Here is a 21,853-nt window from a genome sequence, read left to right as displayed (position 1 = left end):
GTATTTGTGTGTGTTCTGCTGGAAGAACTGTGCTGGGATCCTCGGTTTCCTCTTCTCAGAATGGCTACTCTCCTGCACAGTTATGTTCAGCGACTCCCTACAAAATCAAATATAATCCAGCCTCACTTTCCAGTTTTATAATATACTCCTTTCATATGCCCAACTGCCTTCAATCAAAGCAAAATATTCACTCTTTTCTGTGATATATATGTCAGTTTTCAGCATAATTCCCTGGGGCCTAGAACCCATAAAACACATCATTCTTAGAGGTAGAAGTGTTTGTATTATAACTCCACAATCTGAGAAAAGCATCTTAAAGTAGACGATAGAAGAGGTGTTTTTGGAAACGTTCTTTTAAAAATTTTTGTTAAAACTGTGGAAGGAAGAACAGAAGGGCCTTAACTCAGAATTGGGACAAGGAAGTTAAACACAAGTAATGAGGAGACTAAAGAAACCCCAAAATGGAGAACAACTGGGGTGTAGGGACATGAGAGTCCTTGTCATAAATCTCGTTAGAAACAAACCCGGGAGTAAAAATACACCATGAGCAAGTTAAGACCCTCACATTGGGAAACTCCCAAATGTTAAAAGGCTAGAGTCCTGAGATGCATGCTCCTAACCAAAAAGAAGAAAAAAAAAAAAAAAGAAATTTGCTTTCTAAAATGTGGTACATTTTTACTGAGCACCAAACTATATGCTTCTGTGAAAATTCAGGAAGCCTGAACGTAATGACCAGCTCTGCTCCATCACGAAGGAGAAGAAGGGATTGTAAACTGTACCACAACACAGCTGCAACTCTTGCTCTAAGCACAGGTTCCTGTCTGCCAGGATGAATTCCAAATTCACAATCACGATCAAAGTTAGGCCATATTAGCTGCTCTGTATTTTTAACCTTTGTATTAAATTACCATCAAGGGGGCACTAATTAAGATAAGAAATAGAGCTACTTATTTGTTTCATATGCACCTTCAGATTTCTGAATTATACAGTAAAACAATCTATGACATCTGTGTATGCTTTTCATTAAAAGAAAAAGGCACACATGCCTTATGGTGCATCTGCCTGGCTAAGAAACAGATGAAAAAACTCTTTCTATAGTTTCTATTAAAGTACAGAAGAATATAATTTTAAAGTCTACAAAAATAAGGTTAAGATTATATAAGGCAAATAAATCAAATAGAATCTATAGCAAAACCCAGAATATTTCAGGTTAACCTGAAAAGGCTAAGTGTCCTAAGATTGAAAAATGAGGAAAGCCATTTGGCAAAATCCTTAACTTGGATTTTTTTGTTGTTGTTTGATTTTTTCTTTTTCCCTAGGTTCCAGATTCAGAGATGTGCAACAGATCCAAACAGTTATAAAAGCTTGGGAGACAGCTTTCGAACGATCTTCCGAATAGAAGGGTATGTATGGTTCTTTGTGTATGAATTCTATGTTGATCTAGACATTTGACATGTTATTACAAAGCACATTTTTCTCATTTTGAATAACTCATTTTCCTACTGTTATTAGAGAAAAGTATTTAAAAGGGTGCCTTCGCACTTTTGGTGTGTTTTTCCTAATAATACAATTGAAAATTAAGTATGTATACAGAAGAGCTACCACAAAATGATATTAATAATCAGTTTGCTGATTAGAAGATGATTTCTATTTTGTGCGATTGAGATTTTTTAAAGTTCTCATAGCAGCAGGTATCTAAAGGTAATAGTTCTTTATTTTGATTCTTGACTATAGTGTCCTAATGTGTTCCTTATTTGCATTATGGCTTATGAATATTCAATCAAAACAGAACTATGTCAAAAATTGATGTGTCAGACTTGTTATCCTATCTACTAGATGATCAGATAAATAGAATTTTTTTTTACATAAGCTAAAAGTGTCTTTGATGTGTAGTTTTAGTTAAAGACTCTTTCCAGCACAATTTTCCAAAGGATATTAGATTTGCTTTTTGAAGTTGTTTTCGTAAGAGAATTGGTTGAAAATAATAAGTATGCAAAAAATGGTAACAGTAATAATTATAACTAGTATATACTTAGCCTCTACTGTGTGCTAGAAATTCTCCTTATGACTCTGTGGGGTAGGTTCTATTAGAATCCACTCCAGGTGGACAAATGAAGAAACCAAATGAAGACTCAGAGGAATTAGTCATTTTCACATATCTGATATATAATGGAACTGGGACTCAAATCCAGGTCTGTTTGACCTCAAAGCCCATCCTCCTAACCTCTGTAGTTCACTACCTCTCTTGGCAGATTATACTATGAATGTTATTCTACCAGTTGTTTATTTCAGCTAAACATATGTCATGGGTTTGTTTCCATGCCAGTATATATATTTTTAATAATACCATAGTAATTTTTGTGTCTACATGCTGCAGTCTATTAAATTAATCCTTTTGGCAGACCACTAGGTTGTTTGTAGATTTTCACTATTACAAACGACGGTGCAATAAATATCCTTATACTATTTTTTCATATTTATGTGCATATAGATTTTTTTCTATAAAATAAGTTGCTAGCTATGGACATACAGGATCAAATGATATGCATATCTTATATTATAAATGTTAACCAACTATCTTCCAGAAAGTATCAGTTTTTGAGAATTCTCATTTCTCCACACCTTCACAAACACTGGACATTATCAGTCATTATTTGGTATATCTGTCACCCACATGTGTCTCCTATTAATAATCTAACAGGTGAAAAATAAAACTGTCTACAAGCATTCTTTTGATTATAACTGGGATTGAACATACTTTTGTAACCATGAGGTATCATTTCTTTCATGAATTTTTTATTTGTGCTCTTTACCCGTTTTTCTTGGGTTAGACTTTTAGATTTATAGGAGCTCAGTATATATTGTAGGTACTGATTCTTTAACTATGACATAGATTTACAAATATTTTTCCCACCTTGTCATTTTTCTTAGAGCTGTAGTATCTTACACCTTTCAGAACCTTGTCATTTTTGAAGATTGTGGTTTGGTGATCGTATCTGTCTTTTCCTTTGTGATATCTGACCTTGTTGTCACATTAGAAAGAAGGATATCCTCTAACCCCAAGATTATAAACATATTCTTGGGTATGTTTTACATTTAAATCTTTAATCCACCTGAGAATTTTTATAATGCATCGTGTAGCATATAGGAATTAAGTTTTATTTTCAAATGGTCAATTAGTGGTCCAAATACCACTTGTTGAAAAATCTCTTTTACTCCCTTATTGGCAATGCTAGCTTTTTGTGTATTTAAACTCCCACAAATAGATCATCGAAATTTTCTACTCTGTTTCTCCATTTCCTATTCTGTTCCATTGGTTTATCTATCTCTATGCCATATCGTACTGTTTTAAAACATTTACTTTTGGAGTATTTGGGTAATATATAAAAATGTGCCCTGCAGTTGAAAGCCTAAACTTCTTTTTTTTTCTTTCTTTTTTTAAAAAAGACTTTATTTATTTATTTGAGAGAGAGAGAAAGCATGAGCAGGGGGAGGGGCAAAGGCAGAGGGAGAAGCAGGCTGCCCGCTAGCAGGGAGCCTGATGTGGGACTCATTCCCAGGATCCTGAGATCATGACCCAGGCAGAAGGCAGACACTTAACCGACTGAGCCACCCAGGCACCTAGAAAGCTAAATTTCTTATTGTGGTACAGCACCCGTCCTGCTATGGCCCTCCCTTCTTCTCCAGGCTCATTTGCCATACACAGATCTACTCTAAGAACAACAGATCTGCTCACATTCTCATACCTTTGTGTACTGGTCGTTATCTTATTCCTGCAGTAACAACCCCTTCATCCACACAAGAAACCATCTCTCCTCTTTCAAGGATGCCCTCACATTTCTCTCTCTCTCTCTCTCTCTTTGACCATCTTTTCTCTACCATACGCTTTTTTTTAGCATTGTTATATGCTATGCAAAATATGGCGTGCATCTATCTCTCAATCTACTGTGGCTATTTTCTCTCTGTCTCCTCTCTCCCACCCCAAGAACATATTCTCCTAAGAGCCGTTTTTCATTTAGCTCTGTCTCTCCCATGACTGTGTTTAGCACTGAGTAGAAATAGTAAGTGCACATTAAATGAATGCAAGTCATCACATCAAAATCATAATGAGGCAAAACGAAACAGAGATGATAATTCTTGTATTGACCACCCCCTCTGAGGTTATGATAATAATCATGATCATCATGATTAAATATTTCAGGTGGGCTAATGACAAAGAATCAGCAAAGTCTTGCTATTACTCTGATGATACGGTACCTAAGTGCCATCCGTTAAGGATATACGTGCATCTATGACAACTGGGATCAAAATCATGCTCATTTTACCCAAAATATATATAAAGTTAAAGAAATCATAGTGCATTATATAGTCAATAGCAGTGTCCCTTTCCAGTAAAATGGTAGTAGCAGCATTGCCAAGTTCTGTACGCTGTAACAGATACCTCTGAATTGGATGTGGGAGTTCCTTAGCCAGGCTCTTTATTTCATGTGTGTTAGGAAGAATTTGATGTTTCTGCTTTGATATCAAGTAATACAACAAACATACAGCATGGGTGGTCCTTGCATAGTAAAACTGGCCTTTTCCTAGACTGTATGTATAATTGCTTCTAGAGAAAATTGACTTTCTTTCTGTAATGCCTTTCGATCTGGACATGTTATTAGCCCAAAGCTGGAGAGCTCTAGTCTCAGAGATGGAAGTACTTGTAAAAATACAAAAGAAAAATCTCCTATTATTTTTGATACAGAGCAAGAATATTTCATATGTTAAAAAAATGTTAAAAATTCCATAGTGTTAAGAAGAAAAAAGAAAAGAAAGCCTTTTAGCACATGTTGTGTTGAATTTTTTTTTCCTAGTGAAAGCAGTTCCGTTTGATTTTCTTATTTAGCTTTTAGAGTGCCCTCTGCTTTCAAAGATATTTTTTTCACTCAGGTACATCCAGGCCAGTCTGATCTGTGGCTGCAGGAACACAGTGCAAGTCAGTTTGACTATTAGCATAGTTAAGACAATTCATCTCTCCTGGTTTTTCCTATATCCCCAAAGTTAAAGGTTTTGAAAGCTATTTCTTTTCTGTTGTTTAAGAACATTAAAGTCTGATCACACTCTTAACGTCTGCACAGTCTCCCATTTCCCTCCCTGCTGTAAGAAAGTGAAGGGTACTCCTCACCATTCTGAGAAATGCAATTCCCCACTTCTCTGCCCAGAATTCATGTTTACAAGAGACAGTGGCTCAAATACATGGGTCCAAGTTCCTTAACCACTTTTAAGGTTCTTTTAAGAAGCAAAAGCATCAAAAAAAATTTTTTTAAAGAAAAAAGAAGCAAAAGCACCGATATATTTTACTTAATGAAAGACAGTTTTACACCCCCCCCCCGACCTCTCCCCCAAAAAAAGGCCTTCCAAATGCTTAGCAGGGATTTCTGTTATATGGAATCGTCATACTTAGTTAACTTTTACCAAAGAGGCCATTGTTGTTTTGTCTAATGGAGAAGAGAGAACTCAGAGGCAAAGTATTTGTCACTGTTAAGAGTCCTCCATTGTCACCATGATTTTTTCATCTTATTCTGGTTTGGCAAAAATAAACCCATAGGTCCATCTACTGAAACAGTGAGCCCAGAAGACATATTTATTTTTTATTTTTTATTTTTTTAAAAGATTTTATTTCTTTATTTGACAGACATAGATCACAAGTAGGCAGAAAGGCAGGCAGAGAGAGAGAGGGGAGGAAGCAGGCTCCCCGCTGAGCAGAGAGCCCAATGCGGGGCTCGATCCCAGGACCCTGGGATCATGACCTGAGCCGAAGGCAGAGGCTTTAACCCACTGAGCCACCCAGGAGCCCCCCAGAAGACATATTTAGCCTAGCTGATTAGGTGCCTTTAAAACCAATTAGTTTCATTTTGTAAACTTTCCCGTCGAGTAGCAGCTGCTATCTCCACTTACCCTGTGTTTCTGCATCACATCTTTCTTCCTCCTGCTTCAGAGTATCTCCTGAAAGTTTTTCTAGTCTCTTTTGTACCTATTGCTCTAAAGAGAGTGATGGAGATGGGCACAGATGGGTGAGGGGGTTGTAAATTATGCTAATGTATAACCAGGGCTGCCTGTCCCCTCACTCTCCCGATTCTGAAAGCACCTAGTGACTATTCTTGCTGAAACAAAGAGGAAAAAGAATAAAACAGAACTTAAGATATTCTGGTGACATAGGTAAAGAAAGATGTAAAACTAATTTTTTTTAGTGTAATAAGCATGATGCTGGGGACCTTTTCATACATGATTTCCAACATAACACTATTCTCAACACAACATAACATTGTATATCTATTTTGTATGAGGAAACAGATCAGAGAAGTTAAATCACTTGCCCAAAGTTAGACGGGTACTAGTGGCATATCATGGTTTTCCCATTATATTATATCACCTTTTACTAAACACCGAATTTTGTTATATATTAAATGAAAAGAAGACAGTGTGAGAGTAATGGCTATAAACCCCTAATTTTTAACTATTCTAAAACTTGCGGTATTCCTACCCTCAAATCACATAACAATTTAAAGCAGCTTTCATCTCTTCCTGCAAATAAAATGTGAAAGCCCTGGGAGACCATATATGTTCAGTTAACCCAAATCTTGTCAACTCCAAGACAGCACCCCAAACCTCAGAGAAGTCAAGACCCTTGATCTGGTGATTGTCCCATCCCTTACAGAGGGCTCCATATCTCTGATAAGTTCATGGTTTTCCATCAGTCTGTTCTCATCTTGCATGTTTCTCAGTTTTCTTAGGAGAAAAATTCATGGGCATTGGTTTGCCCAAGGCAAATAACTCGGAAACAACTAGGTCGGATGAGACTTAGTCTCAAATGAGAAACATGTTGATTGCTGGTGCCTTCAGAAATATGGTATTCTTCAGAAAGTATTACTGTAGAAAATATGTGGTTGCATTTGGGGGGCATTTGAACTGTGTTTTGTTTCACGATTTGTTTTCTGTAACCACTGATGCTGCCCCAAGTATCATCTTACAATCAGACCACTTGGTGATTATAATATTTTCTAGTTAAATGACATTTAAGGCCTCGTTTTATGAGCTCCAGCATAATTGGCTAATTTGGTAAACTCCAGATGTGTGAGATAATGTGCCACTCGTTTAAGTGCCTTTCAGACGGCATAAATGGCACAGCCCCAGGAGGTATAATCACTCCCTCTTGTTTTCATTAAGAAGGGGAATGAGTGGCTTGTGACACAAACAAAGGAAACGGGACGTCTACAACTGAAAAATCAACAACAACCTAGTAAGATTTGGACATTTTCTTTTTACAGGTGGACCAACTCCAAGATCCTTGGCTTAATTTGGTGCCTTAGTGGGTCCACTTTTTTAAAACATGGTTTACCTAATGTAACCTGGCCAGGTGATTCGAAAGCACCATTGCCCCTAAATAGAAAGACTTTTGCCCCTAGAGAAGACCCCCTGGGCGGCCTCTGGAAAGCCCCTCACTTTCACATGGAAGGGAAGGCAAGCACTGGACTTGAAGAGACAGGGGAGGTGCTGACTTGTCCCAGGAATGGTGCTTCCTTGAGCAGTCAGCTTCCTCTCCACCTAAGCCAGGTTCCAACTTCACAAGGCCCCGTACTTGCTGCTGCTTTTTCTCTGTCCTCTCTTCCCGACTTCTCACCCACAGAAACCCACACATCTATCCAGTATTGCCAAGCTGGAGTGGAGCAGATGGTTCTCACCACCATCGTTCCCTGGATCCCAGGGCTGGTCCCTCTTATCTGATATACAGACCCAGAGAAGTTCACATACAACTGAGTGGTGGGTCCCTGTGTACTCACTGCTACTTAACCAGTGCAGAGTTTTCGCCCAGATGGATGATTACGGACTGTATCCCAGGCCCCGAAACAGATAATTTGTAGTGCATATCAGCTGTATGTAGATCATTGGGTATTGATTAGATTTGCAAGCCTAGTGAACCCAAGTGAATCCATTCTTTGGTGGGTGCCAGATGTCCACTGTGCCTTCTATGTGAGTGTCCTGGTACCTTGAGTGTCTTCTCTCTCCTCCTTTTTGTTTTACCAAAGAGGCCTCTCCTGGTACCTGCTGGACCTCCCTTGAGTGCCTCCTTGTTTGGGATCACTTTCAACTTTATTGAAATACAACATTGTGAAGGTTAAGGTGTACTATGTGATGATTTGATGCACATATATATTGCAAACTGATTACCACCATAGGGTTAATGAACACATCCATCACCTCACAGAATTACCGTGTGTGTGAGTGTGTGTGTGTGTATATTAGGAACACTCATGATCTACTGTCTTGGCAGCTCTCAAATATCCAGGGCAGTTCAAGGAACTATGGTTACCATGCTCTGCATTAGATCCCTTCTCCCTTGCTTTCCTGTGGTGATAAGGAGGAACGCAAACCACCCCAGCTTCTCTTGCTCCCACACTACAGAGTTCTGCCCTGACCTGCCTGGGCTTCTTCATGATGGTACAACAAATGTCTTCCATTTAGGTGGGGGAGAGAAAAAGAATAAGGTGGGCCCGGGTCCAGATTATGGCATCCAGTAAACTGAGCCATTTTCTTCTTCCAAACCTTCTTCTGTTTTGCAAAGAGGAAAAAAAAAAGAGATGATCTCAATTCAGGCATGGGTATACGGTTATTATTCCTGAATGATCTGTGTTCCTTTTAAAAATGGCTTATCAATGCCTTAGTATATTATACTCGTAAAATTTTAGACATGAAATGTATGTAATTAAGCTTTTCACAGAAAGTATGCGGCTAAGCACTTTAAACTCTGATTATTTAGCAATTCAAGGTTGAAAATGAAAGAATGTAGGGTAAGGAGAAAATACTAAAGAAGAATTTTTTTTTTTTTTAAAAGCAGAAAGTTGAACCATTGGCACATTATTTGGCGTTTCTGTTTTACCAGATTCTTCTATACGGCTGCGAAGGCAAATAGCTGTGGTGTAAGCTGTATCGGGTTGTAAAGTGGTCTTTACTATCAGGGAGAGGATAATGAATTTCCCGAGTGCTCAGATAGAAGCATCCTTATGTTTCCAGTGTCCCAGAGCTCTGTCAGAGGTCTTTTGTTCTGCCCACAGAGTGACCTTTAAAATGGTTTCAGCTCCTAGATTTCCCTCCTGTCATCACCATAGATTGCTAGCTGACAGTCACACTCCGACTCCCCCAGCCTCTCACTAACAATACTTTCTGACTTACTGACTGGCCTTTGGCAAGGATTTAAGTGTTGCCAAAGAATAAGTGAAAACGTTTGCAGTGATGTCAGCTCGTCAGCAAGGCCTGATTAAGAGACCAAACACAGCCTCTCCCAGCACGCAGTGCTGACAAGAAGGAAAGGAGGACCAGTTGTTTGGGTGGAAGTAGTTGTCTTTAGGGAACGCTAGTGTCTCAATTCAGAGCCCAAGCAGATATTCCCCATGTTTTATAGAGTGTTAATGGGAGGTGAGGGGATTCTATGGTCAATGGGAGATGTCCAGTTGGAAATATTTTCAAGCCTTTATTTTAACTTACTCTGGATTTCTGATGAGCTAGATGCAGTCACCTTGGGGAAGAAAAATGTCTTTCCCAAAACCCTAATCCTTTTTCTAGTGGTTGTTAAACTGAACATTTTCAGATGAAAATGAAAAAGACAAGAAAATCTCCTAAAAACTCTTTTACCTTTGTCTGATTCTCTTATTGTAGAAAATAAGTTAAGGGTGCCTGCGTGGCTCAGTGGGTTAAGCATCCCACTCAATTTCAGCTCTGGTCATGATCTCAGGTTATGAGATCAAGCCCCAAGTGGGCCTCCACACTGGGTGAGGAGCCCGCTTAAAATTCTGTCTCTGCCCTTCCCCCCACCACGGTTTGTGCACCCACTCTCTCTGTGTCTGTCTTTAAAAAAAAGAAAGAAAGAAAGAAAGAAAATTAAAAGAAAAGAAAAGAAAGAAAATAAATTAGGTATGATTTGACATAAGTTAAAGAAGTAAATTTTTATTGGTGGGGGGGGCAGGTTTGCAGAGTGAGAGAGAGTCCCAAGTAGACCATGCTGAGCACAGAGTCAGACCCAGGGCTTGATCTTGCAACCCTGAGATCATGAACTGAACTGAAACCAAGAGTCAGGCACCTAACCAACTGTGCCACCCAGGTGCCCCAGGAGATAATATTTCATCATCATCATTGATTTCAGCCAGCGTCTCTGATTTCATGGAATTCCATCTTTCTGTCTTCTGTTGGAACATCTTCTATTTCTGGCTGTATACAGATTTGATCTCATTTTATCTTCCTTGGAAAGAAAAGGTCATATGGATTTTTAATATTCTAGAACACTGTTAAGAAGATAAAAGCATTGACAAAACCCATCCATCCATACATGCACATATACATGTATTTAAACTAAATTGAATTGCTTATAGTTTCAGTTGCTGTATTTTCTCTCTAAGTCCCATGAGTCAAATACTACCAGAGAATCTGACTGTTAATTATGATTAAGTTTCTACTCAGTTCCCACTTGGAAATCTGTTTCATCACCCAATTACAATGCTCTTGTCACTAGTTCATGAATTTTTTGTCTATAGTCTCATGACTTTAGCTTCACCTTTCCTCCAGGTAATTCAGGTGGTTTGAAAGTGGAGGAAAGGAAAAGGTTCAGACACACTTGTTATGACAGTGATTGTATTCAAAACCATTGGTACCGTTTTGACCCTTTACTGTTGGTGAAGTGTGTCCACATGTCTTACCTCACTTGCTGCTCACAGAGACCCTGGCAGTATAGTAGACAGGTGGGGAATATGATCTCCAGTTTTCTGGTCAGGAAACTGATAAGAATGTTAAGGCACTTGCCCAGCATCCCACAGCCGGTGTTTGTTGGGGTGAATGTTTATCCGAGGTCTTCTGCATCCTTTATCATGCTCCCTGCTCTGTCAATAATTTTGTAGTGGCATTAGTAATAATAGAAGCAACCCTCAGATTTACACTGTTCCCAGTAAGTGTTCAAAGCACATTCTATATGTCATCTCACTTGGCTGAACAGCATCTGGAGGAGGTGGGAGGCAGGGAAAGGTAGCATCTGGTGTGGTTGATTACATTCTGCAAACCAGCAAACTTCAGCAGGGATGGGTGGGGACGGTGGGGAGGTTAGTGAGATTCCCAGAATAATAGATGGGTTCCTGAGATCAGCACTCGAAGAAGACAAAGGTGCACTTTTTCTTAAAATGACATCTTAGACAAATAAAATTGGGCTAAAAATGTATGATGAAGTGTGGCACCATCCTCCCATGAGACCAAGATAGAGGTCCATAATCCTTTGGGCATAGCCCTGTTCAAAAGAAGTTAAGGATGCAGTTTAAGGTTAAGACTCGCTGAATGAACTTATTTATTTGACCTGTCAGTGCCTTTGCCTAACTCAACTTGAATATTGAGTAAGAACCAGAAAAACCTCATGAAACATGAGATAAGGCATTTAACCAAAGTTTCTTGGATGAATTGTCAGATGGGGTGAAAATCATCGTATGACTGTAATAAATGTTGAACTATGTGGTCATCAAAATCTAAATGAGATGGCAACCGTATTCAGTGGCCTTGTTCTCCTGCTGATACACTGTTCGTAAGTCTCTTTGGCCACAGAGAACTTACAGGAAAACAGCGCCCTGGGTACCAGGAATTCTAATGTAGACCCAGTCTCAGTGGTAACAAAATAGATTAAGTTTGAGATGAGTTTTGGAAACTGTCAAAGAGAATTTGTAAGTTTGTGTTAGATGAATGAGTTCTTTGATTTTGTTACAGAAAGCTTTAACTAAATCAGAAGAATCAAGAACCAAAATGAGACAAAGGACATGCTCTGGTGTCATTACCATTTTGTATTCTTACAGTTTTCAGTGAACAGGTCAACATGCATTTCAAAATTCAAATAATAAAATTTCCAGAAATTGGCGTTATTTATAAAGGAACTAAAATCAAAAGAATATTGCAATATAATCCATTAAGCAATGGATCAAGGACATAGCAATTACCAGAGATCTGGCTTCATGTGTAAAGACATATCTGTGTTAGATTACAAATATGTTTCTTGACCACTTGTCCACTCCTTAATCCCCATGGTCTGCCTTCTGTCTACACCATGTGTTTACAAACTGCTGTCTCAGAAGTCACCACAGGGCTCCTATCCTTTTCCATGGGATCTGAGATACTGGGGATTATAAAATGTACTATTATTTTATGTACCATTAGAAAGAGGAAATGCTGACAACTAAACTCCTTGGAGTGATTCAATAATGGATACTGTTGTTGAGTGAGGAGAAGTTTTGAATGACTTTCTAGTCTTCTGTGTGAACGACTGCTGATAGCCAAATTATGTCACTTACACATTCATAAAAATCTGATAATTTCCTATTGATCCATGTTGTAGGGTGCCGCTAAGATGGCCCTGATGATCCCTGCCCCCTTGGATTTATGTCCTTGTATAATCCCCTTCTTTTAAGCATAGACTAAGCTTATATTTTCATTATGTTATGTTAGTCACCATAAAGTATATTAGTTTTTGATGTAGTGTTCCATGATTCATTATTTGTGTATAACACCCAGTGCTCATTACAACATATGCCCTCCTTAATAACTATTACTGGGCTGCCCCATCCCCTCACCCCACCCCCTGAAACCCTCAGATTGTTTCCCAGAGTCCATAGTCTCTTATGGTTCTAGACTAGGCTTATTGACTCTCTTCCAATGAAGAAAATATGGCAGAAGTGATGAGGTGTAACCTTTGACATTAGTATATTAAAAAACTGACTTCCATTTTGGTAGACCCTTCTTATTCTTCTTGCTCTTTTGGTTTCTTGGAATTTTATTCCTTTTGAGTAATCTCCCCTACGGAGGAGCCCACGTGGCAAGGAACTTAAGGTAGCTCTGATTTTTATATATATATATATATATATATATATGTATATATATGCATGTATATAATTTTATAATATAAATATACATAATTTATATATATAAACAAATATATTATATATTTATATTAATATTTTATAATATTTTATATTATATTAAATTTTATATTTTTATATATATAGGAGACATATAATAGCTCCACTGAGAAATTGAGGGCCTCTGTTTAACAACCCAGAACTGAATCCTACCAACAACCACCTGAGTGAGCCAGATAAGACCATAGGCCCAGCTGAGAGTTTGACTGCAATCCAATGAGAGACCTTGAGTCAGGGACACATACTAACCTATGCCAAGGTGCTTGACCCACAGAAATTGTAATTAAAAATACACAAAAACACATCTGAGACTCTTGACATGGTATTTACTTGGAGCTCTCCTTATCTGCCTTTTGAATCTTTCAAGCTTTGTCTTACCTAGTGTCATCACATACATGTTATGATCAAGCCCTTCTGGACCAATTATAACTCCTGAAACCATTCTTCTGGCTTTTTCTCATGCATATTCATCAGCCCAGAATGGCATTTTTTTTTCCTTTTGCCCAGCTCTGTTAATTCTGGTCATCCATAAATAACCAATTTTCATGCTACCTTCTCTCATTACCCAAAATGGAAATATTTTTCTCTATCTGTTCTCTTACGGAATCTTCTTCCTCCACAACAATGTTTCTCTTCAAAGAGGCCTGGCTTAGAATCCAACATACAAATTTGGAGACCTTGGGCAAATTACTTAATGTCATTATACTTCAGTTTCTTTATTTGTTGCATGGGCTAGTAGTATATACAGTACTGTGTTGCTAACATTTAGTATAATAGATGGTGTATAAGTATGCACACAACAATCATTAACTGGTTCCATTATTATTACTTTATATTATAGCTCATTATTTGTAACGATTCATCATTATTTAAATGTGCGGAGCTCTGATAAAATCTCTTTGGGGCTTCTAAAGTGTATCACACGGTTCTTTGTATATAATCATCATCCAAGTTATGTTTTCTGAATTTCATTGAATGATTACTAGTTTCACATTTCAAGCTATTCTGGCCACATTAGTATAGAAAAAATATATAGTCAAATCTAAATAAATACAAGACAAATTTATGATTTTGATGGTATCATTAAGACAAAAATTCTAAAGATGATAGTTTGCCTCTATCTCCTGAAGAGTAACATCTTCATAACAGTCTCAGAAGATAGAACATTTTTAAGGGCCACGAAGGTGTCTGAAGGCAGTGAGTTGGCTTTTGACATTGAGTTTTTAGATTCAGGGGACTCACCATTGACAAGTGTTGTCGGGTGGTATTGAGAGGGTTAGACAGGGAAACTGGAAGGGCTGATGAAGACCCAAGGGAAGACAATCTACCCCCATTGCCTAGAAAGTGTTCTATCTTCACTACTGTACTTAATGACACTTGCCTGCCTGGGGTTTAATAAGCACAGGGACCCAGAACAGTATAAATAAAAACCAAATATTCTGGTCAGTAAAAAGGTGAATTAAAGTAAAAGCAAGCGAATGTTTAAAACATAATCAGACGTAAATGAAGAGTTAGAATCTTAAAAGACTCTATTAACAAACCTTTGGTTCTAGCAATCAGAGTAGTTTGTATCAGAACAACTGTCCTGCTGAAAGCAACTATAAACATTGAACAAAATACACAAAACTACTTTTGAAGGCATTAGAGAGTCATCAAAGGAGGCAGAACTTGCAAAGAGCTACAAGACCTGAGGGAAGGAAGCCTACTTCAGTGAGCTGCATATTTATCCAGGCTTTTTCCATACTTTGCTAAGTCTTCTGGGATGGGTTGGGAGAGGGAGTTCAGACCAAGTCTTAGTTGAGGAGAGGAGTGGGAGATTGGCTTGCAGACCTATCATCTGGCTGGGATATGAGAAGCAAAAGTTCCCAAAGAAGAGGGAAACTAGAGAGAAGTGAACTTTGGGTTCATACACAGTTTCCCCTTGAGGCATTTGCCAACTCCTAAGCTACACGTGAACAGGAAAAAAACTCCCACAAACCCAGCAAAAAGCAAAACAAAACAAAACCCCAGAAGCTGAGAGAGGAACAGAAAGTTCAGCAGTCCCATGATGCTGGGGAGACAAGCTGGTTAGACTTCAAACCCAGCCAGGGAGAGGTGTTTTGGTTAACACAACAGGTTTTCATTTGACACTCAGAATGTCCACATCCAAGAGGAATAATTTGCCCTAGGAATGAAGGCAAAATATAAACACATTGTTTCTAACAAAGCCTCAGTCCAACCTTCAGCAAGATAAAAGTGATCTGCCATATTCCATCTGTTCGCTAGGAGAACGTTTATTCCTCTTTGGGGGGAAAATACTATCATCCAGAGGATCTTTGAATTGTTTTATGCACAATGCCCTACATTCAGTTAAAAAATCATGGGGTCTTAGGAAAGAAAAGACAGAAGAACCAAATATTAAGGCAAACAGAAACAATAAGTGACTCAAATTTTGGGATTATCAGATGGTGATTTTTAAATTTAATTCCAATTTAATTTTTATTGTAACATAACATAAAATTTACCATTTTAACCATGGTTAAGTATACAGTTCAGTGACATTGAGTACTTTCACTTTGTTGTGAAATCATTACTGCTTGCCATCTCCAGAATGTTTTCATCTTCCTAAATTGAACTCTATTCTCACTAAACAGTAACTCCCTATTTCTTCCATGCTCCCCAGCCCCTGAAAACCATTATTCTACTTTCTGTGTCTCTGAATTTGACTACTCTTGGTACTTTGTACAGGGGAATCACACTTGTCTTTTTGTGATTGGCTTATTTCACTTAGGATAATGTCTGCAGGTTTCATCCATGCTGCAGTGTGTGTCTGAATTTCTTCCCTTGTTAAGACTGACTAATATTCTGTCATATGTATATAGCATATTGTGTTTATCCACCGTATGTCCGTGGACAGTTGGGTTGTTTTCACCCTTTGGCTATTGTGAACAGTGTTACTATGAGCATGGGTGTACAAATATTTCTTCAAATCCCTGCTTTCAACTTTCTTGAGTATATAGGCAGAAATGAAATTTCTGGATCATATATAATTCTATGTTTGATGGGTAAGAACTTTTAAAAAAAGATACAATAAATATGTCTGAAAAAGTTAAAGATGGGGAATTTCACCAGAGGTATGATTCTTTCAGTTTTTAAAGACTTAAATGGAAATCTTGAAAAATACTATAACTAAAAATAAGATTTCAGTCAGTGGATTTTTTTGTCAGCATGAAACTTGTTAATTGTCTTATAAATATTTAAATATGATGGAACATGTTTTGTCCGACTATGTTGTGGTAGTAGGTACTCCATATTGTAATTCACTGATTGAGTAAGTACAGAAATAATAACAAAATTTTTGCTGAGAGAAATCATAAAAGTTTTTAAAAATTCACTTTACGCAATTAAAATAATCATAATTTGCCAGGGGCCAGATGCTTTGCTAAGTGCTTTACATATAGAAACTCCATGTATTCTCACAACAACCCATGGGGGAGGAGCCATCATTCTTCCCATTTTACTGATGCATCAATCAAGGCCAAAACATTTATGTAACTTGTCTAATGTTTCATAGGTTGTAGGAATTTGAACCCATGTGATCTGTGTCTAGATCTTTACCCCTACATTGCTTTAAATGAAATACTCTTTTAAGAAACATAAATTGTTCTGTTTTGGCCAACTGGCTAGTTGCAAATCTTAGAAAATAAATGAAAATTTGAGAAGCCAGATTGTTTGGTGTCATGTGCCCGGACGCTAAACTCCGCTTATAATGTGACCTTTCCATCTTTGCAGATGTTCCTTCTGGACAACGGGATATTACTTGATGTATTTGGCATGGGCTCTGTTATGTATGTTTGACATATAAGAAACAACACCATGATAAACAGAGTGTCCCATCTTTCTCCTTGAACTCCAAATCGCCCAAGGCCACAAGATACAAAACGTAGATTTAAAGTTGACACTCTCCGTTTCCTCTTCTCATGTGTGTGGATCTCATTCTCAGGGTACTGACATTTTACCTTTTCTACATCCCCGTCTTCATTTCTTCCTTCACCGATCATTTGTTTTAAATGTTTAATCTTTGTTGCTACACCTCCTCAGAGCATGATGGCTTTTGATGGCAGATCTCTTCTCCAGTGATGGGACATTCCTTGGGAAATCCATTTCTTTCAGCCTTGGCAGGGAAGATCATACATTTATTACACAGAACAAAGGGGGTATTCATTGGGGCCTTAAGATTCCCAATATATTTGCCTTCAGCTCTCTTTTCCTCAAACTCTTTGTTCAACCAGGTTACGTTTCTAAGTGCCCCACATCCTATTTTAATCTCTTGTTTTGGACCCTTCGATATAAAGGACCCTTTCATTGTTTCTTTGCTTACTTGTTTGTTCCTTTTCTTTCTAGAAAGAAAAGCTATTCGTTCCAGACAGAATTAAAATGCACAGAATTAAGAGCTCCTTTTGTGATATTGGACACTTTATTAACTATTTCTTAATTTCTCTCTGGTTTTAGACCCAATTCCCTAAAGTTTATGTAGTTTTTGGATATAAGAGATGGAGGGCAAACAACATTATCCCAGCTAAGAACAGATTTCTATATCCTTTCTATATTTACGCTGTTTTGTTATTAGCCTTAAAAGAAGACTTGTAACTCACCAAGCAAATGGTATGTAGTGACTGCCAGTATATACACAGCCTTCTGGGAAGCAACACAGAGAGTACATTAAAAAAGCACGGCTTTGGCCTTCTAAAAGCTTAATTCTGCAATGAAATAACTGCATCAGAAAGAATTATCGTCTCAGTCACATGATCCTATTAGCCCTGGTGGAAAAAAATCCTTTGAAAAGCGACTAAGAAAATGGTAGAGATTTGACCAGAAAATAGATTTGTCTTTTCCCCATACCTCCGTATCTCCTCACATCTCTTGTACAATCATTCTCAATCACAGGACAACAAACCACAAAAACTCTGAAGGGACTTTCCAGACAGAAGTCAACTGTCCCCATAGGAAATACAAATCTTCAAAGTGTCCCTTTCATTGAGCTTGTTTCTTTTTCTACAACAAATGGACACATCGGACATAAAATTTAATTGAGACACGCTAAAGTAGGGGTCTGGCTTACCTGAGTAGGCGAGATTACAAAGTCCCATTAAGGAGACCTCAAGGCGCTAACAACGCGTTGACTATATCACAGAATCCTGGGCTTCTTTTAATCACCATCCTCTCTTTGGACTATCATTTAGTTAGGATCTTAGCAGCCTCCTGTTACTCTGCTGCTTCTATTTTACACATCTTTTCCTGTGTGTTTGTTTTAATTTGAGAGCCAGTATGCATATTGACAATTCTTTGACAGCAAAGGTAAAACCACCAGGAGTGTATCTGTTTATTGAGGACTGACAGCTTTATAGCTGACATAAAAATAATCTAATGTTTATTGGGGCAAATGTTTGGACTGAGGATTAAGAGAAACTAGTGAATAGAGAAAACCTTTTCATCCTATTCAGACTTTTCAGATAAGGTTTGAAGATCAACTACATTAAAACTTTTTGTGTTGATTTCTTTAACGCTCTTCCCTTAATTTGTGCCCCTGCTCACTCCCTTCTCCTTTGCTCCCCCAAATTATGTTTAACGACAGGGGTTGTGAAGTTAAGTAAAACCTTGAAGAGGAAGATGCTACTGTTCAGAGATTCGTTGCGACAGAATTTACACGGGCCATGCAAACTTTCTGGGTAACAGTAAAGCAAAATCTAAACCACATTGCTTACCACATCAACTGTCTTTTCTGCTGTTTCCTATAACTTACCTGTAGTAAGAGCTCTTAAATTTCTTTGGTCTTGTTTCTTGTTTTTGTTATTCTTCCTCATTGTTGGTGGGGAGGGGAGACAGACTGCTCTAAGCTTTTAGAACTGGTTTTAAGCTGTTACATTGTTTGTTTTTCAGTTTCGCCTATAGCTAAATATCAATAGCATTAGATTTTTGCCTTTATTTTAAATGAGACATTTGAAAGGTTTCGAAAAACAAGCAATTCTTTCTATAAGTAGAGATAGTACCCATTTGGAAATGGTCTGTTAGAGTAAAAATAGTTCACCAAATTATCGGGAGAATAGTGGAACTTCCCTTTACTTTTTTAAATTTGATATTATCTATAATTCCCACTCATAACTCTTTTTCTACATCTTTCCTCAAAAAAAGAAAAAAAAAAGAATTCTATACTCCTCTAACTTATCCTAGCTATCGCTTCTCCTCTCTTTACCACACTTCCCCACCCCCACTGGGTCCTGATCCTATTTTAGGTTGATTAAAATAAACGGGAGAAAAAAATTAGGCAACTTGTTAAAGGTTGCTTGCTAAGGAGTGGAGCACAGCTAGAAATGCAAACCAGGTTTGCTGGCTGCCTCCAGAGCCCCAAGGCAGTTATCTAAAGCGCACTAGCTCTTTCCCTTTGAAAAAAAAAATGTGTATCTTCTGACAAAGCTGATAGGTGAACATTCACATAACTCAGTTCTCAGTTTCACCACCAGAACTAAATGTCCCTGTGGAGACGCGAAGGTTTTTGTGCGAGTGTGCTGTGTATCATACATGTGAATAGACCAGAGAAAATCCAGGGCTATCAGAATCTTGCAGCAGCTGTGGCTTTTACACCAAGTATGTATATAAAGCTAATCAGCAGGTCACCACCAGGCAGTAGTGAGCTATTCAAGGGTCAGGATCCTTTCACAGCTATCTTGATGTCCCTGGGACCCAACATAGTGCTTGCATCTTAGATCAAATTCAACAAATGTTTGTTGAAGTCAGCTAAACTAGATTAAAAATTTTAATTCTGTTCAAAATTGGACTTGGTCCTCTTTTTAAAAAAGAAAATAACATATTATTTATTTATTTACTAAGAGGAACTCCTATTTTATTCCTCAACAGATTTAATTTATTCTTAATTCCTTTCTGCCTCGTGTCCATGGTGGTGATGATTGTCTACATTTTATTTATTTATTTATTTAGGTTCCTATGAGTTTATTGTCTTCGATTCCACATATAAGTGAGATTACACAGTACTCGTCATTCTCTGACTTAATTTTTTTATTATGTTCAGCTTTAAAGTCTTACAATATGTTATCATGCAGAGATTGCTAGTAAATTGGCAGTTACGGTGTCTGTGGCATTTTCATTGTGTTCTAGAGCATCAACTTACTACCTCTTCCTGAGAGCTAACCTAGACACTTGCAGGCCCTTCTTTGATTTACATGGTGCTAAACCTACTTAAAGAAGGAAAAACATCTCCTCCCTTGATCAGTCGCCACTGTCCTCCTTTGTCACATTTCCCGTGACTCCTCAGTATTCAGGCTACCCTTGTTCTGAGGGTATTACGTACATACCACGCCACATCTGTGGAGATCTGCTCTTCTTCCCCACACCCTCCAGGCCAGTCTGCATGAACTGTCTACGGAGTTTTCAGGCAGAGTTTATGGTACCGCCGTGGTTGTCTGAAGGACTCTGTGAGTTTGCCTCCTGCTTGCTCCTCTGTGTTGGTGACAGGAATCTCAGAGTGGCAAACAGTTGGCGGCTACCGTTGTCGCAAGAAGGGCTCCATTCGGGCATGTGACTCACACTGCACAGACGCTTCATGCATCCACACTGTCTGTCTCAGACCTACACCAGCCCCGGTTTTAGAAATCAACTCTTCCTCAGTCTTGGGCTTCTCTGACTAGGAATCTAGAAGTAACAAGTAGCCTCTCATAAATCCATCCTTCTTTTGAAACCAAAACCAAAGTCCTCTGATGACACGCTAAGTCTAAGCGAGTCACATTTTATTTTACACTTTCGTTAAGATGCCTGGACCTTTGTTAAGCTCTGCCAGGTGAGCATCGTTGTGGTACAGGTATGCTGTACTCTCACCCCAAGAAGCTGAACTCAGAACTTGACCTACGGAATCATGTAACACAACAAAACCCTGCCCCAAGCAAAATTTTGCTCAGAATGGAATTGGTTTACTTGTAGCTTAAATTGACCAAACTGATCACGTATTTATGATCCTTAGGACTTAAGAACAAAGTTAAAATCATTTTCTAAGCTATATACCACTCAGCAGCGTTTTAAAATCATGTTCTAATTTTATTTATAAAAAGGCAGTTTCCCTCAAAGCCCCTGTAAAAAAAGCAATTTAAATAGATTATTTTTATTGTATCTTTAAAGTGATTATAATAAGCTATAGTCATATATGGTGGCCTGGGAATTCGCTCATTTCCCCTTGATTCACAAAGTCATAGTAAATAAAGTTTTCACCAGAAAGGTCTAGTGGCCTCCAATAATGCAAGCACGGTGTATGGTAAAGACAAATGCAGTAAATGCATAAATTCTTGCTGTGAGTAAAACTTAGATTATTTGAAACTTATGAGATTCTTATATTGTTGATTTTTTTAGTCAATTTTATGTACTGTCATTGACATAAACAGATCTTTAGTTTTTATTACCTGAACAAGAGCCTTATTTTCTGAGATGTTTACAAACATCATCAATAAGTAGCTCTTCAATTAAATTTTTAATTCATTATATAATCGTACTTTCCAATCACCCTGAAACAAGCATATTACATACTACTGTTGTGTGTCCGTTAAAAGATTCCTTACAATTCATGTTATTAAAACTTTATTGAAAGTAGGGGGTTTTTTTTTCTTCTTTTGTGGAAATAAAAACACTCGTGGAGAGAAATGAAAAGTGAACGGCCCTAACAAGGAAACAACTTCCTACTCATTTCTACTGCCTCGTTAACGCTCTATGCACCTGCCCCTAACTGTATGCATTCGTTGCCTGTGTGGTATTTTATCTACACTCGCCTTGGCCATGAACTTTTTTTACTCCTTTGCCTCGATGCTTGCTGATTGACACTTCCATCTCTGTCAACTATT

The 21,853-nt window shown here is 38.0% G+C and overlaps 1 protein-coding gene across 1 annotated transcript in view; it reads left to right on the top strand.

The window, feature by feature from the left end:
• The window catches only part of SLC25A21 (solute carrier family 25 member 21), a 491,716-nt gene that overhangs the window by 366,742 nt on the left and 103,121 nt on the right, over nucleotides 1-21,853 (top strand). Inside the window, exon 3 of the mRNA XM_080808544.1 lies at nucleotides 1,320-1,403. Within this exon, the coding sequence (XP_080664670.1) occupies nucleotides 1,320-1,403 (84 nt within the window). The remainder of the gene's footprint in view (nucleotides 1-1,319; nucleotides 1,404-21,853) is intronic.

Source organism: Martes martes (assembly GCF_963455335.1).
Source record: "Martes martes genome assembly, chromosome: 7".
NCBI classification, from domain to species: Eukaryota; Metazoa; Chordata; class Mammalia; order Carnivora; family Mustelidae; genus Martes; species Martes martes.
Note: the sequence above shows the minus strand (reverse complement) of the source record. Positions and strands in the feature narration are given on the sequence as shown.